The sequence below is a fragment of the Saccopteryx bilineata genome, chromosome 10 (assembly GCF_036850765.1).
Source record: "Saccopteryx bilineata isolate mSacBil1 chromosome 10, mSacBil1_pri_phased_curated, whole genome shotgun sequence".
Taxonomy (NCBI): Eukaryota; Metazoa; Chordata; class Mammalia; order Chiroptera; family Emballonuridae; genus Saccopteryx; species Saccopteryx bilineata.
Window position 1 is genome coordinate 62,534,562 of NC_089499.1, and position 15,703 is coordinate 62,550,264.

The 15,703-nt window shown below is 38.7% G+C and overlaps 1 protein-coding gene across 1 annotated transcript in view; it reads right to left on the reverse strand.

The window, feature by feature from the left end:
• DNAH12 (dynein axonemal heavy chain 12) overlaps positions 1 to 15,703 on the reverse strand; it is a 376,621-nt gene that overhangs the window by 251,662 nt on the left and 109,256 nt on the right. Inside the window, exons 18-20 of the mRNA XM_066245398.1 lie at positions 12,266 to 12,451; positions 4,027 to 4,227; positions 1,773 to 1,967 (exon numbers count right to left, since the gene is read on the reverse strand). Coding sequence (XP_066101495.1) covers positions 1,773 to 1,967; positions 4,027 to 4,227; positions 12,266 to 12,451 — 582 coding nt within the window. The remainder of the gene's footprint in view (positions 1 to 1,772; positions 1,968 to 4,026; positions 4,228 to 12,265; positions 12,452 to 15,703) is intronic.

Consider the following 15,703-nt stretch of genomic DNA (forward strand, 5'->3'; position numbering starts at 1 on the left):
AAGTTGGCCCTGGGCACTGAGATGTGTTGTGGACTGTAAATGGCAAAAAGCCATTGTAGATTTTGAGGCTTAGCAAAAGGCTAAGTTCTTCCCCCACCATCTCCATATTTGGCTTTGATGCTGAGTATTTGCACTCACTCCACTTGCTTCCTTGGGCTGCTGGAAGCAATATACATGCCCTTCCTCTGACTCTTTGTTTGTTTCAGATGTTGGTAGATTTCACTAATGTATCCTATTTTTGCCTTGGGAGAGTTCCTGTCTTAACCTTTGATATGCAACTTTGTATCAGGGTCCTTGATTTGCATATGTCCATATAATAAAGGGAACTGGGGCTATGAGGCACTCGGATACTGCCAGGCATGTTGAAGAGTCCTCCCGGTCCCATCGTTTTTGTTTTGATAAGTGTGTTTCCTTAATTCCGCACCATTATTTGGAGCCAGCTGGTCCGCAGCAGAGATGCTCTGTGAAACCTCTGCTTCAGGCACTAAAATATGTAGCTCAGCCCTAGATGGGCAGGGCATTCGCAGTAGGGAGCTTGCCTGGTGGATCCCAGTTGGGGCACATGTGACAGTCTGTATTTCTGTCTCCCTTTCTCTCACTTAAAAAACAAAAAACAAAACAAACAAAAAACTACAATGAGGCCCTGGCTAGGTAGCTCAGTTGGTTAGAACATCATCCCAATATGTCAAGGTTCTATCCTCTGTCGGGACACATACAAGACTCAACTAATGAATGCATAATAGGTAAAATTGATGTCTCTCTCTCTCTCCCTCCCTCTCTCTTCCTCTCTCTCTAACAATCAATTTTAAAAACTATTTAATACCTGTTAAAATGGTTATTATCATCAACAAGACAAGTAATAAGTGTTGGAGAGGTTGTGAAAAAAAAAAAGGAACCCTCCTTCACTGCTGGTGGGAATGTAAACTGGTACAGCCACTACAAAAAAAAGAGTATGGAGGTGCCTCAAAAAATAAGACTAGTCACCAGATGACCCAGCAGCCTCTCTTCTAGGTATCTGCTTGAAATTTCTGAAAACATTTATTCACAAAGATATATACATCCCTATATTCATTGCAGCATTATTCATGGTGGCCAAGATACGGAAACAATCAAAGAGTTCTTTGACAGATTATTGGGTAAAGAAGATGTGGTATGTAATATATACAATAGAATATAACTCAGTCATAAGAAAAGATGAAATACTGTTGCCATTTATGACAACATGGATGAACCTTAAAAATATCAGGCTAAGTGAAATAAGTCAGGCAGAAAAAGATAAGAACCATCTGATTTCACTCATATGTGGGATATAAAATTGAAAGCAACAAATGAATAGACAAGAAAAACAAAAAATAAAAACTGATAGATATAGACAACAATAGAGTATATACAAGAGGAAAGGGGGTTGGGAGTATTAAAGAATAAAGGATGTCAAATATATGGTGATAGAAGATTATTTGACTTTGGGTGGTGGGCACACAATGCAATATACAGGTTATATATCATAGAATTGTACACTAGGAACCTGTATAATCTCATTAACCAATATCACCCAATAAATTTAATAAAAAAGAATTATAAGTAGTATATCTTATTAATTGAAAAGCAAAATTTTAATGCTTTATGCTTTCTTGCATTTTTCTGAACTTTGTAGTTTGCATACAATGATCAGGTTTTATTTTTTAATCAGAAAAAAAACTAAATGCTTTTTTTTTAATAGCAAAAAATAAACATTTCCCCTTTATTTGTAAGAGAGAAAACAAACACTACACCTTTGGATCTTTTGCACAAAACTTCATGATCTCCCTCCAATGTCTGTCTACTGTCTGAAATTGACGTCCTTCTTCTGGCATTTGTTGCATGATATCCTCAGAACAAAAAATGGGCTCCAAGTATAGCCAATGGGCTTGTACTTTTAACCATTCATCAATTGTCTCTTGTATACGAATCAAACGGTCCTCCCAGGCCTTAATGAAAAGCATAGTATACTAAATTTCAGTTATTCAAGTAAATCCATAAACTATAGCAAGAAATATGTATTTAAAATTTGCTGTTTTTTAAGTCAATGCACAACAGCTCAAGGTAGCTTATGGGTGTCTCACATGGATGTAGAAAAACTCTAGGTCTGAAGTCTTCTTAAATCATTGGTATTCACAATTGGAAATGACTGTAGTTATTTAGGTCAGTTTCCTAATCCCTTGGTAAACCATCCAAGTCCAAAAAGCATCCAGAAATACATCCTGATCTACATCCAATGGTTAACCTATGGGCTATTTTGTTCCCCAACCCAAGGGACATTTGACAATGTCTGGAAACGTTTTTATTTGTCACAACTGACAGGATGAGGGTACTACTAATATCTAGTGGGTAAGGCCAGGGATGCTGCTAAACTTTCTACAATGTACATGACAGTCCCTACAACAAAAAATTGTTTAGCCCAAACTGTCTTTAGTGCCCAATTGAAAAACCCTACTCTACATCAACACTATTTGGAAAAAAATTTTTAAATAATAACAACAACAATAAAAGTCTCCTATCTCTCTCAAGTTTCCTAGAATCAATAAAATACTTCATTAGTTGAAGGCATTCATATAATAATCTCTTTGGTTCTTAAATATGTGGCCTAAGGTCCAATATGTCAAGAGAATAGGCCTCATATTTTTATTGTTTTTAAAGCTCTAAAAGAGCTTTTAAATTTGTCTTGTAAGTTCTCTCTTGTTAGACAAGAAATTTCTGCAAAAGACAGAATATCTTATCAAAAAAGTCTAGGTCAACCTGATTCATGAGGAAATGTGCAACATTATGTTCCTTTGGAAGAACATGACTATTTGCTTTCTCTAAACATCGGGAGTCAAAATCTTTCACAAAAATACTATTTATACTAATTTAAAACCAGACTAACTTGGTTTGAATTCCAGCTCTGTCATTTATTAGCTGGGTGAAATTGGATAAATTAACAATCCTTCTATGCTTTGGTTTCCTTATCTATGAATACAGGTAATATAAGTGCCTACCTTGAAAGTCTGCTATGGAAATCAGATGGATTGGTAAGTGTAAAGCCCCTAGAGCAGTATCTGGCACACAGTTAGAAATCAATAAATATAAGGGGAAATACCCATTTTTTGTTTGTCTTTTCCCCATTATATATAGTCCCAGTTAGAATTTTGATACTACCTATGAAGGTATTAGTTATTAAAATTTTTTGCTTTCTCTATTTACCCACATCAACTATAAAAACGTCAAGTAATCTTACAGTCTCAAATACCACTTATTTCTCCTTAAGTGGAAAATAATTCATTATTATTCTAAAAACCCTCAAGCTAGTTACTCAGAAATATAATTAAAGCATGGTATATAGAGCTTCACTACAAGTTACAAGATATAGCATGGGACAGGGTTTAGATTGTTTAAAGTTAGAATAAATAATACCAACTATTTCCCTTCCAAGTCTATCACATTAGAGATTTTTTTAATAAAACATAATTTGTTCTTTTAAAAATCATTGTCTATGATTGTCTTTTAAAATTTGTCCCTGTGGCCCTGGCCGGTTGGCTCAGTGGTAGAGCGTCGGCCTGGCGTGCGGAAGTCCTGGGTTCGATTCCTGGCCAGGGCACACAGGAGAGGCTCCCATCTGCTTCTCCACCCCTCCTCCTCTCCTTCCACTCTGTCTCTCTCTTCCCCTCCCGCAGCCGAGGCTCCATTGGAGCAAAAGACGGCCCGGGCGCTGGGGATGGCTCCTTGGCCTCTGCCCCAGGCATTAGAGTGGCTCTGGTCGCGACAGAGCGATGCCCCGGATGGGCAGAGCATCGCCCCCTGGTGGGCATGCTGGGTGGATCCCGGTCGGGCGCATGTGGGAGTCTGTCTGACTGCCTCCCCGTTTCCAGCTTCAGAAAAATACAAAAAAAAAAAAAATTGTCCCTGTATTTCTCTAAAGCTATCCAACAAAAATATGTATTTCCACAAGAGCATATATATAATAAGGCTGAAATTTTTACAAATGACCAGGAGCTATCCTGTTTAACATACCTTGATCTCTTTTTCAAATGGCTTAATGAAAGGTGAGCCTCTCATTGTCTGAGTTTTTATAATTTGATCATCTAGGACAGCCTGAATCTCATCTACTGAAGAAAGAATACACACTCCAGTCTCACGATACAGACTTATATGAAAAGCAATATCACCCCAAGTTCCTATCATGGTATTCATGGCCTTCTCTAATGAATATTCCTAAAATGGAGGAAAGAAGAAAGAATGGGATGGTGAGAAAAGAATCTTATTTACTGTATGAACTTTCCCTAATAAATTCAGTAAGCATATGTCTTAAAATAATCTGGCTACACTGTAATTGTCTTTAAGTTAGAAAAATTTTATAAACAACTAAAAAATTCCTAAGGAGAATGACAATGTAGGTTTTTATGTTGAATTTTTAAAAAAATTTATTTAGGCCCTGGCCACTTGGCTAAGTGGTAGAGCATTGGCCCACATGTGGATGTCCCAGGTTTGATTCCTTGATCAGGGCACACAGAAGACATGGCCATCTGCTTCTCAACCTCTCCCCCTTTTTCTTCTCTCTCTAAATCTCTCTCTTCTCCTCCTGCAGCCATGGCTTGGTTGGAGCAAGTTGGCCCCAGGCACTAAGGATGGCTCCATGGCCTTGCCTCGGGCACTAAAATCGCTTGGTTGCCAAGCAATGGAGCAACAGCCCCAGATGGGCAGAGCATGGCCCCATAGGGGGCTTGACAGGTGGATTCTGGTCAGGGCGCATGCAGGAGTCTGTATCTCTGCCTCCATTAAGAAAAAAATAAAAGTAAATTTAAAATTTTTTATTTATAAAATTAATGGAGTGACTGATCAATAATAGGAGCACATGTTTCAGGTAAACATTTCTATAGCACTTGAACTGTTGACTGTGTTGTGTGCCCATCACCCAAAGGCAAATCATTTTCCATCACTGTCTATTTGTCTCTTTTTCATCCCCCCCCCCAACCCCTTGTCCTGGTAACCAGTTCACTTTTATCTATGCCTATGAGTCTCAGTTTTATATCCCACCTATGTGGAAAACATATAGTTCTTAGCTTTTTCTGATTTATTTCACTTAGTATAACATTCTCAAGGTCCTTCCATGTTGTCATAAGTGGCAATATGTCATCATTCCTTATGACTGAGTAGTATTCCATTTAATGTACCACATCTTTATCCAATCCTCTATCAAGGAACTCTTTGGTTGCTTCCATGTCTTGGTCACTGTGAATAATGCAGCAACGAACATGGGGGTGCATGTGTCTTTGTGTACCAAAGTTTTCAAGTTTTTTGGTTAGATATCCAGTAGAGGGGTTTCTGGGTCATATGGTAGTTCTATTCTTAATTTTTTGAGAAACGACCATACTTTCTTCCATAATGGCTACCAGTTTACATTCCCACCAGCAGTGAATGAGGATACCTTTTTCTCCACAACCTCTCCAACACTTGTTATTACCTGTCTTATTGATAACAGCCAATCTGACAGGTGTGAGGTGGTTATCTCACTGTAGTGTGTGTGTGTGTGTGTGTGCATGCGCGTGAGCACGTGTGTGTGTGTATGTGTGTGTGTGTCAGAGACAGTGAGAGACACAGAGAGAGGAATAGATAGGGGCAGACAGACAAGAAGGGAAAGAGATAAGAAGCATCAATTCTTTGTTACGGTACCATAGTCGTTCATTGATTGCTTTCTCATATATGCCTTGACCGGGGCGGGCTACAGCAGATCGAGTAACACTTTGCTCAAGCTAGTGACATTGGGCTCAAGCTGGTGAGCCTTGCTCGAACCAGATGAGCCCAAGCTCAAGCTGGAGACCTCAGGGTCTCGAACCTGGGTCCTCTGGGTCCCAGTCTGATGTTCTATCCACTGTGCCACCACCTGGTCAGGTTCACTGTAGTTTTTATTTGCATCTCTCTAATTGCTAGTAAAGATGAGCATCTTTTCATATATCTGTTGGCCATTTGTATGTCTTCTTGGAGAACTGTCTTTTGAGGTCTTCTTCCCATTTTTTAATTGGACTGCTTGCTTGTTTGTTGCTGAGCTTTGTGAGTTCCTTATATATTTTGGACATTAATCCCTTATCAGAGCTGTTTGTGAATAACATCTCCCACTTGGTTGATTGCCTTTTCATTATATTGTCAGTTTCTTTTGCTGTGCAGAAGCTCTTTAGTTTGATATAGTCCCACTCATTAATTTTTGCCTTTACTCCCCTTGCCTTTAGGGTCAAATTCATCAATTGTTCTCTATGGCCAAGGCCCTTGAGTTTAGCGCCTATGTTTTCTTCTATGTAACTTATTGTTTCAGATTTTATATTTAAGTCTTTAATATATTTTGAATTAATTTTTGTGCAGGGGGCAAGGTTTAGTCAAGTTTCATTCTTCTTTTTTTTTCTTTCTTTTTTTTTTTTTTTTTTTTTTTTTGTATTTTTCTGAAGCTGGAAATGGGGAGAGACAGTCAGACAGATTCCCACATGCACCCGACAGGGATCCACTCGGCACGCCCACCAGGGGGCGACGCTCTGCCCACCAGGGGGCGATGCTCTGCCCATCCAGGGCGTCGTTATGTTGCGACCAGAGCCACTCTAGCGCCTGAGGCAGAGGCCAAGGAGCCATCCCCAGCGCCCGGGGCCATCTTTGCTCCAATGGAGCCTTGGCTGCAGGAGGGGAAGAGAGAGACAGAGAGGAAGGAGAGGGGGAGGGGTGGAGAAGCAGATGAGTGCTCCTCCTGTGTGCCCTGGTCGGGAATCGAACCCAGGACTTCTGCATGCCAGGACGACGCTCTATCACTAAGCCAACCGGCCAGGGCCAAGTTTCATTCTTTTGCATGTGGCTTTCCACTTTTTCCAGCACCATTTATTGAAGAGGCTTTCTTTTCTTCATTGGCTTTTTGGCTCCTTTATCAAAGATTATTTATCCATATATATGTGGTTTTATTTCTGGGCTCTCAATTCTGTTCCATTGGTCTTTCTGTCTGTTTTTCTGCCAATACCAAGTTATTTTGATTATTGTGGCTCTGTAGTATAATTTGAAGTCAGGTAGAGTGACATCTCCTGCTTTATTCTTTTTCCTCAGGATTGCATTGATTATTCGGGGGGGGGGGGTTATGGTTCCATACAAACCTGGTAATTTTTTGTTCTATTTCTTTAAAAAATGACATTGGGATTTTGATGGGAATTTCATTAAATTTGTATATTGGTTTGGGTAATATGGCCAGTTTAACTATGTTCATTCTTCCAATCCATGAACATGAAATATTTTTCCATTTCACTGTGCCTTTTTCAATTTCTTTCAATAATGTTTTGTAGTTTTCAGTATATAGGTTCTTCACATCCTTTGTTAAGTTCATTCCTAGGTACTTTATGTTTTTTGTTGCAATTGTAAAAGGAATTGTTTTTATGGGTTCATTTTCCAAAGTTTCATTGTTGGCATACAGAAAAGCAGTAGACTTTTGTATATTTATTTTGTATCCTGCAACTTTACTGTATTGCTTTAATGTTTCTAATAGTTTTTTTTGTGTGTGGTGTTTTTGGGGTTTTCAATATACAGGATCCTGTCATCTGCAAAAAGGAATACCTTTACTTCTTCTTTCCTGATATGAATGCCTTTTATTTCTTTCTCTTGCTTGATCGCTCTAGCTAAAACTTCCAGAACTATGTTGAATAAGAGTGGCTACAGTGGGAAGCCTTGTCACATTCCTGATTTTAGAGGAAAAGCCCTCATTTTTTTCACTACTTAATATAATATTAGCTGGTGGTTTGTCATTTATGGCCTTATTATGTTGAGATACTTTCCTTCTATTTGTACCATATTGTACCTTATTGAGAGCTTTTTCTGCATCTATTCATAGGATCATATACATAGTTTTAGTTCTTTGTTTTATTGTGTGGTGTATTACGTTGATCGGTTTCTATATTTTGAACCATCAATGTGCTCCTGGAATGAATCCCACTTGATTGTGATGTATTGCTTTTTTAATGTGTTGTATTCATTTGCTAGTATTTTATTAAGGATTTCTGCATTTGTATTCATTAGAAATATTGGTCTGTAGTTTTCTTGTATTGTACTTGCTTGGTTTTGGTATACGGTCTATGTTGACCTCATAAAATGTGTTAGGAAGTATTGCTTCTTCTTCTATTTTTTGGAAGACTTTGAGAAGGATAGGTACTAAATCTTCTTTGAATGTTTGGTAGAATTCTAGTGTAACTATCTGGTCCTGGACTTTTGTTTTGGGGGAAGTTTTTGATAGGTGTTTCTATTTCCTCCCTGCTTATGGGTCTATTTAGGTTTTCCAATTCTTTGTGGTTCAGTCTAGGAAGATTTTATAGTTCTAGAAATTAATCCATTTCCTCTAGGTTGTTGAATTTGGTTGGTGGTATATAATCTTTCATAATATTCTACCATGAATTTTTGTATACCTATGATGTCTATGGTAATTTCTCCTTTCATTTCATATTTTCTTTATTTGAGTCCTTCCTCTTTTTTCCTTAGTGAGCCTAGCCAGTGCCATGTCAATTTTATTGATCTTTTCAAAGAACTAGCTCTTTGTTATATTAATATTTTCTTAGTATTTTTTGTTCTCTATTTCACTTAGTTCTCTAATTTTTACTATTTCCTTTCTTCTACTGACTTTGGATTGTCTTTGTTCTTCCTTTTCTAGTTCCTTAAAGTGTGATGTTAGGTTCTCTACTTGGGATCTCTTGTTTCTTGATATAAGCCTGTAAAGATATAAACTTCCATCTTATTACTCCTTGTGCTGCATCCACAAATTTTGATATATCATGTTGTCATTTGTCAGTATATATCTTTTTATCTCTAGTTTTATTTCTTCTTTGACCCAATTATTTTTTAGAAATGTTGTTTAATTTCCACATTTTTGTGGGTTTCTTTACTTCCTTTTTACAGTGGAATTCTAATTTCAAAGCCTTATGATTAGAAAATGTGCTTGGTATTATTTTAATCTTTCTGAATTTGTTGATGTTAGTTTTGTGGCCCAACATATGTTCTATCCTTGAGAATGTTCCATGTACACTGGAGAAGAATGTATAATCTGATGTTTTAGGATGAAATGTCCTATAAATGTCTATTATATCCATTTGGTATAGTATGTCATTTAAGGCCAATATTTATCAATTTTCTGTTTGGATGATCTATCTAAAGGCATCAATGGTGTGTTAAAATCTCCAAGTATGATTGTGTTTTGTCTGTTTCTATTTTTAGATCAGTTAGTAGATGTCTTATATTTTGCTGTTCCCTTGTTTAGTGCATATATATTTAGAAGTGTTATGTCTTCTTGATACAATGTCCCCTTTATCATTATGAAATGTCCATCTTTGTCTCTGGTTACCTTTGTTGTCTTGAAGTTAGCGTCAGATATGAATATGGCTACATCTTCTTTTCTTTTTTTATATTATTTGCTTGGAGAATCATTTTCCAACCTTTCACTTTGAGTCTATTTTTGTCCTTGCAGCTTAGATGTGTCTCTTGAAGGCAGTATATGGTGGGGTTTTGCTTTTTGATCCAATCTGCCACTCTGTGCCTCTTTATTAGTTAGTTCAGTCCACTTACATTTAGGGTAATTATTGACACTTGAGGATTTCCTATAGCCATTTTATGTTTTGTTTTCTGGTAGCTCTGTGTCTTATTTGGTTCTTCCTTTTTTTGTTTCTCTTAGTTGTTTTTGTTTGGTGGTATTCTCTACTTCTTTCCCGTTTCTTCTTTTTTAAGCTGTATGTTTCAGTAGTGGCTTTTTCGTGGGTAGTTACCATTGGGTTGAGAAAAAAAATGTCAAATGTACAAGAATCCTTTGTCATATGAGTGCTTCTGCACTCTATCATCCTTTAGTACTGCAGATCTTTATCTTCTCCCCTTTTGTGTTATTGTTGTCACATACTCCTTGTTTTTATTGTGATCTTGTTGGAGCTTTTACCAGTAGTTTTGATTTCTTTTGTTCTTTGTATCTGGTCTAATAACCCTCTTGAGTATTTCCTGCAGTGGGGGTTTTCTAATGATAAATTCCGTCAGCTTCTGTATGTCTGTAAAATTTTTTATTTCTCCTTCATATTTGAAGGATAATGTTTATGGATATAGTATTCTTGGCTGGTAATTCCTCTCTTTCAGTACTTTGAATGGTTGGGTACTCTCTTCTGGCTTGTAGAGTTTCTGCTGAGAAGTCTGATGATAACCTATTGGGCATTCCTTTATATATTATGTTCTTCTTTTTCCTCGCTGTCATGAGGATTTTTTTCTTTGTCATTCATTGTGCCTTGGAGTAGGTCTGTTTGGGTTGTGGTAATTCAGCATTGTGTTTGCTTTTTGGATTTGAAGCTCTAACTTTTTCCATAGATTTGGGGAGTTTTCATCAATTATTTGTCTGAATAGGCTCTCCATTCCCTTCTCTCTCTTCTTCTTCTTCTGATATACCCATTAGTCTTATATTGCTCTTTCTGATGGAATCAGACAGTTCTTATAGAGCTCTCTGTTTTTTTTTTAATTTGTGAGTCTCTATCCTCTTCTCTCAAGTTGCCTGTCTCCAATGTCACTGATTCTTTCCTCTATCTGGCTTGTTCTATTAGCTAAACTTGCTACCTCAGTCTTCAATTCACATATTGAGTTCTTCATCTCTGTTTTTAAAGTTTCAATCTCCTTGGTGAGGTATTCATTTTGTTCACTAATTTGTTTTCTGAGGTCATTAAGTTGCCTGTTGGTGTCTTCCCCATCTCACTGAGTATTTTCAGAACTTCAATTTTGAATTCTCTATCATTTAATTCCAAGTCTTCCATGTGATGGGGATATTTTTCTGGAGATATTTCATTTTCTTCCTGAAATACATCTCTGTCTTGTGTAGCCACGGTACTCAATTTCTTCTTCCTTGATGGCAGTTGAGAGTGGTATTATTAAGAACCCTAACCAAAAACAACTAAAAAAATTGAAAAATTATATAAAATATAAAAATTTTAAAAATTATGGCAAGAATAAAAACCACAGGAAATAAACATTGAAAGCACTGAAGAAAACAAGACACCCACAAAAAAATAAGAATAAAAATATAAAAATTCAAAAATAAAAAAGAGGGAAAAGGATAAGAAGGAAAAAAGGAAAAAGGGGAGAAGGAAAAAATAAATTTCGGTTTTGAGAGGTTTCTTCCAGTAGGTGTCTCCGTATTACAACTTTTAGTTCTGTGAAGTTCCTGGCTGTCTGCTGAGATGTTGCTGTCTGCAATGATGTAGGTGGGTCCGCACTCACATTAGTGGGTGGAGTGTGTTGTGAGGGCTATTTGGCTTCAGCTTTCCTGCTTTTCACAGCTCTAAAGATGGTGTTCTCAGGCTTCTGGGCACTCCTTCCCACATCTCAATAGACCTGGGGACCGGAGAGTGACACCTCTGTTCTTCAGGGGAGAGTGGCTCTAGATAGCTTAGCTGTGAGTTTTGTCTCTGCCATTCTCCTTACTGTGAGGTGAGGTAGGAAGAATCTGGGAGGCTCGGGACCAGCTACACTTTAGTTTTCTCTGTCTCTGCCAAGTGCAGACTGCAGGCAGACCATCGGAACACTGGCCGTGACCCTGTGCTCTTACAGTTTTGGTTTATCTCCCCCACCGTCCTTCTGTCTCACTGCTCCTCCCAGAAAAAGGAGATCCAGTCACTCCAAGTTTTCCTCTCCTACCCCTCAGACAAAATCCAGAGAACCCAAGCTTCCCAACTCCCCATAGTCCAGCAGAAAAAGAAAGAAACCCAGTCACTCCAGGTTTGTCTTTTCTCCAAAGCCCACCATGAACGTGTTTTATCTTCTGACTCCCTTTACACTCATACCACCTTTAGTCCATTTGATGCGTGGATCTTTCAGGTGTACCTACAAGCCCAGCTGCGGTTTCTTTTCTGTGTTATAGTTGTTTAATTTGTTGAAATTTCAAGGGGGAGAGATCAGGAGTATCTCTCATGCTGCCATTACTCTGACATCATCTCCTGCCCAATATTCTTCATGGAAAATTTATATATCAAGATTAGCATAGCATCCGTGCATATCAGAATAAGCATTAAGAAGAGGTGGAAGGAAACATTGCTAGTCTGGATTCAGGACAAGAAAGTAAGATAGAAGCACACACTTTGTGGGGAGAAAGAAGAGTGGTCTTCTATCACTTTTAACATCTTCTCCCACTGCTTATCCAGTACTGTACATTCAATCACAACAAAAGAATGACTATTTGATTAACAAAATCATTAAATAAAGTATTTCAGTTGATCTCCATATTTACCTTGCTTGCACCTGCACTTATCACTTCAAATTGTTCCAAATATGGTGTAAGGTTTAATTTTAAAACTTTTCTCAGTGTAGTCCCAGAGTCTGGTGTCAAGTCATAGCCTACAATTTCTGATATCTGCTTCCAGTGACGTGCTCTCATTCCTGGATTGCACAGGATAGAGACAGTAGGAATATTTTCCTAATGGTAAAAATATAAATAGTAATGAGTCATTCACTTAATTTCCATACACATACACTTAAAATTATTTAATATATTTAATGAGCATAATCAAAATCCCAATTAAATATAGAGCAGGGGTAACAAACCAACAAAGTTATTCTAAAGTTCATCAGTAAAAATAAACATGTAGAAATAGCCAGAAAAATTATGAGAAAGAAGGAAGAGGGATAAATAATCTATAAGATGTTAAAATATATGATAAAACTATGGTAATTAAAATTATTGCATTATAATAGAAATACAAAGTTGTTATAGGTAGAAATATATAGTATAAGATAACATAGCATATTATAAGCACATACATACACATAACATGATTGGGGAAAAACCCTGCACGAAAATGCCAAACTGTAACTTTTGCTGGGAAATGAAAATTAGATATTCTACAAAAACTCTAAGTCCATTATTCCTTTTTATTAAATTTATTGGGTAACACTGATTAACAAAAGTATATGGGTTTCAGGGCACAACTCCACAATATATCATCTGTATGGTGGAACACATACACTGTATGGTGTGTTTCTATGCCAACTAAAGACTCCTTCTATCACCATTTATCCTCCCTCCCCTGGCATTCGTCACACTGTTGTCTGTGTTTGAATTTTATCTCTCTCTTTTCTTTCTTTTTTTATTTTTATTTTTGTGACAGAGACAGAGAGAAAGACAGAGAGAGGAACAGATAGGGACAGACAGGAAGGGAGAGAGATGAGAAGAATTAATTCTTCATTGTGGCACCTTAGTTGTTCATTAATTGCTTTCTTGTATGTACCTTGACCAGGGGGCTACAGCAGAGCAAGTGACCCCTTGCTCAAGCCAGCAACCTTGGAATCAAGCCAGCAACGTTCAAGCCAGCAACCATGGGGTCATGTCTATGATCCCAAGCTAAAGCCAGTGACCCCACACTCAAGCTGGATGAGCCCACGCTTAAGCTGGCAACCTCAGGGTTTTAAACCAGGGTCTTCTGCATCCCAGTCAGATGCTCTATCCACTGTGCCAGCGCCTGGTTGGCTCTCTCTCTCTTTTTTTTTTTTTTTGCCCAATCCTTTCACACACACCCAAACCTCCCAACCACTGTCAGCCTGCTCTCTAGAAGTCTGCCTCTCCTTGCTTGTTAGTTCATTTTGCTCATTAGATTCCCTATATGAGTTAAATCACATGGTTGATGCAGCTACAGTGGAAAGCAGTATGGATTTACCTCAAAAAAAAAAAAAAAGGAAACCACCTTATGACCCAGCAGTTCCACTTCTGGGAATTTATCTGAAGAAACCTAAAACACTAATTCACCAGAATATATGCACTCCTATGTTCACTGCAGTGTTATTTATAATAGCCAAGATTTGGAAGCAGCCCAACTGCCCATTAATAAATGAGTGGATAAAAAAGTTGTGATACGGGCCTAGCCGGTTGGCTCAGTGGTAGAGCGTCGGCCTGGCGTACAGAAGTCCCGCACGATTCCGGCCAGGGCACACAGGAGAGGCGCCCATCTGCTTCTCCACCTCTCCCCCTCTCCTTCCTTTCTGTCTCTCTCTTCCCCTCCCGGGCGCTGGGGATGGCTCCTTGGCCTCTGCCCCAGGCGCTACAGAGGCTCTGGTTGCAACAGAGCGACGCCCCGGAGGGGCAGAGCATCGCCCCCTGGTGGGCAGAGTGTCACCCCCTGGTGGGCGTGCCCGGTGGATCCCTGTCAGGCTCATGCGGGAGTCTGTCTGACTGTCTCTCCCCGTTTCCAGCTTCAGAAAAAAAAAAAAAAAAGTTGTGATACATTATATTATACAATGGGATACTACCCAGACATTAAAAAGAAGGAAATCTTACCTTTTCCAACAGCATGGATGGACCTGGAGAGCATTATGTAAGTGAAATAAGCCAGTCAGAGGAAGACAAGTACCATATGATTTCACTCTTACATGGAATTAAATGAACTAACAAGCAAAATAGAGACAGGCTCATAGATAGAAAACAGGCTGAAAGCTCTGTGTGGGGGGACTAAGCGGGAGGGAGGCTAAATGAGGAGGGATGGAAGGATTAAAAAAAAAAAAAGAATACACGAACACTGACAATACTGTGGTGGTTGCTGGAAGAAGGGGAGTGGGGGGACATGGAGGAGGTTGTAGAAGGAATAAATGGTGATGCAGGAAACTTTACTTGGGGTAGTGAACACACAATACGGTGTACAGATAATGTGTTATAGAATTGTGTGCCTAAACCTGTATAATTTTGTTAATCAGTGTCACCACAATAAATTCAATAAAAAGGGAAATAAATAAATAAGTAAACTTATTCTGCATTACTGCTCTATTTCTCAGAAAAACTCCAAAGGTATCAGAGACAAATAAAACATGGTACACTAGTAAAAAAAATAAAATTAACAGCAGAGCTATGAATAGTGATATCATAGACACAAAAGTGACATCCCTGGGTTGTCTTTATCCTAGAAAAGGCTGACAACTCCAGAATTACATCAAGAATTTATTAGGGGAACTTATGGGACAGAAGCAAAAGCAAAACGGTAGATCTCTATACCCAAAATGGATGAGGCTTGTTATATATGGCCAAATGGCATGGGCTAACACAGGTGGTTTATGGCCACATTGCACATGCTTGTTAATAGCTCCATAATCCTGTCTGGCCAGGCAATGGCACAGTGGATAGAGCATCAGCCCAGGACACAGAGAACCCAGGTTTGAAACCCTGAGGTTGCTGGCTTAAGTTAAGTGCGGGGTTGCTGGTTTGAGCCCAAGGTTGCTGGCTTGAGCAAGAAGTCATTGGCTCAGCTGGAGCCCGGGGTGAAGGCACCTATGAGAAAGCAGTCAATGAACAACTAAGGTGCCACAACTATGAGATGATGTTTCTCATCTCTCTCCCTTCCTGTCTGTCCCTGTCTGTCTCTCTGTCTCTCTCCCCTTCACTAAAAGAAAAAAAAAAAAAAAGAACTGCATAATCCAATGTAGCAAATAGCTTAATGGTCCCACTTATCTCTGCAAGAACATTCCTTTCAGATGATACAGGCCCACTACTCCCAGGGCGAACTGGAGGTCAGCTTGCTTTGCCTAACAATACAATAGAACCTTATGTATGTTGTCTGTGACTTCTGTGGACATTTGCTTGAATTCATACCTGGAAGTGAATGGAACAGTGGGTAGAGCATCAGACTGGGGTACAGAAGACCCAGGTTCGAAACCCTGAGGTTGCTGGCTTGAGCATGGGTTCATC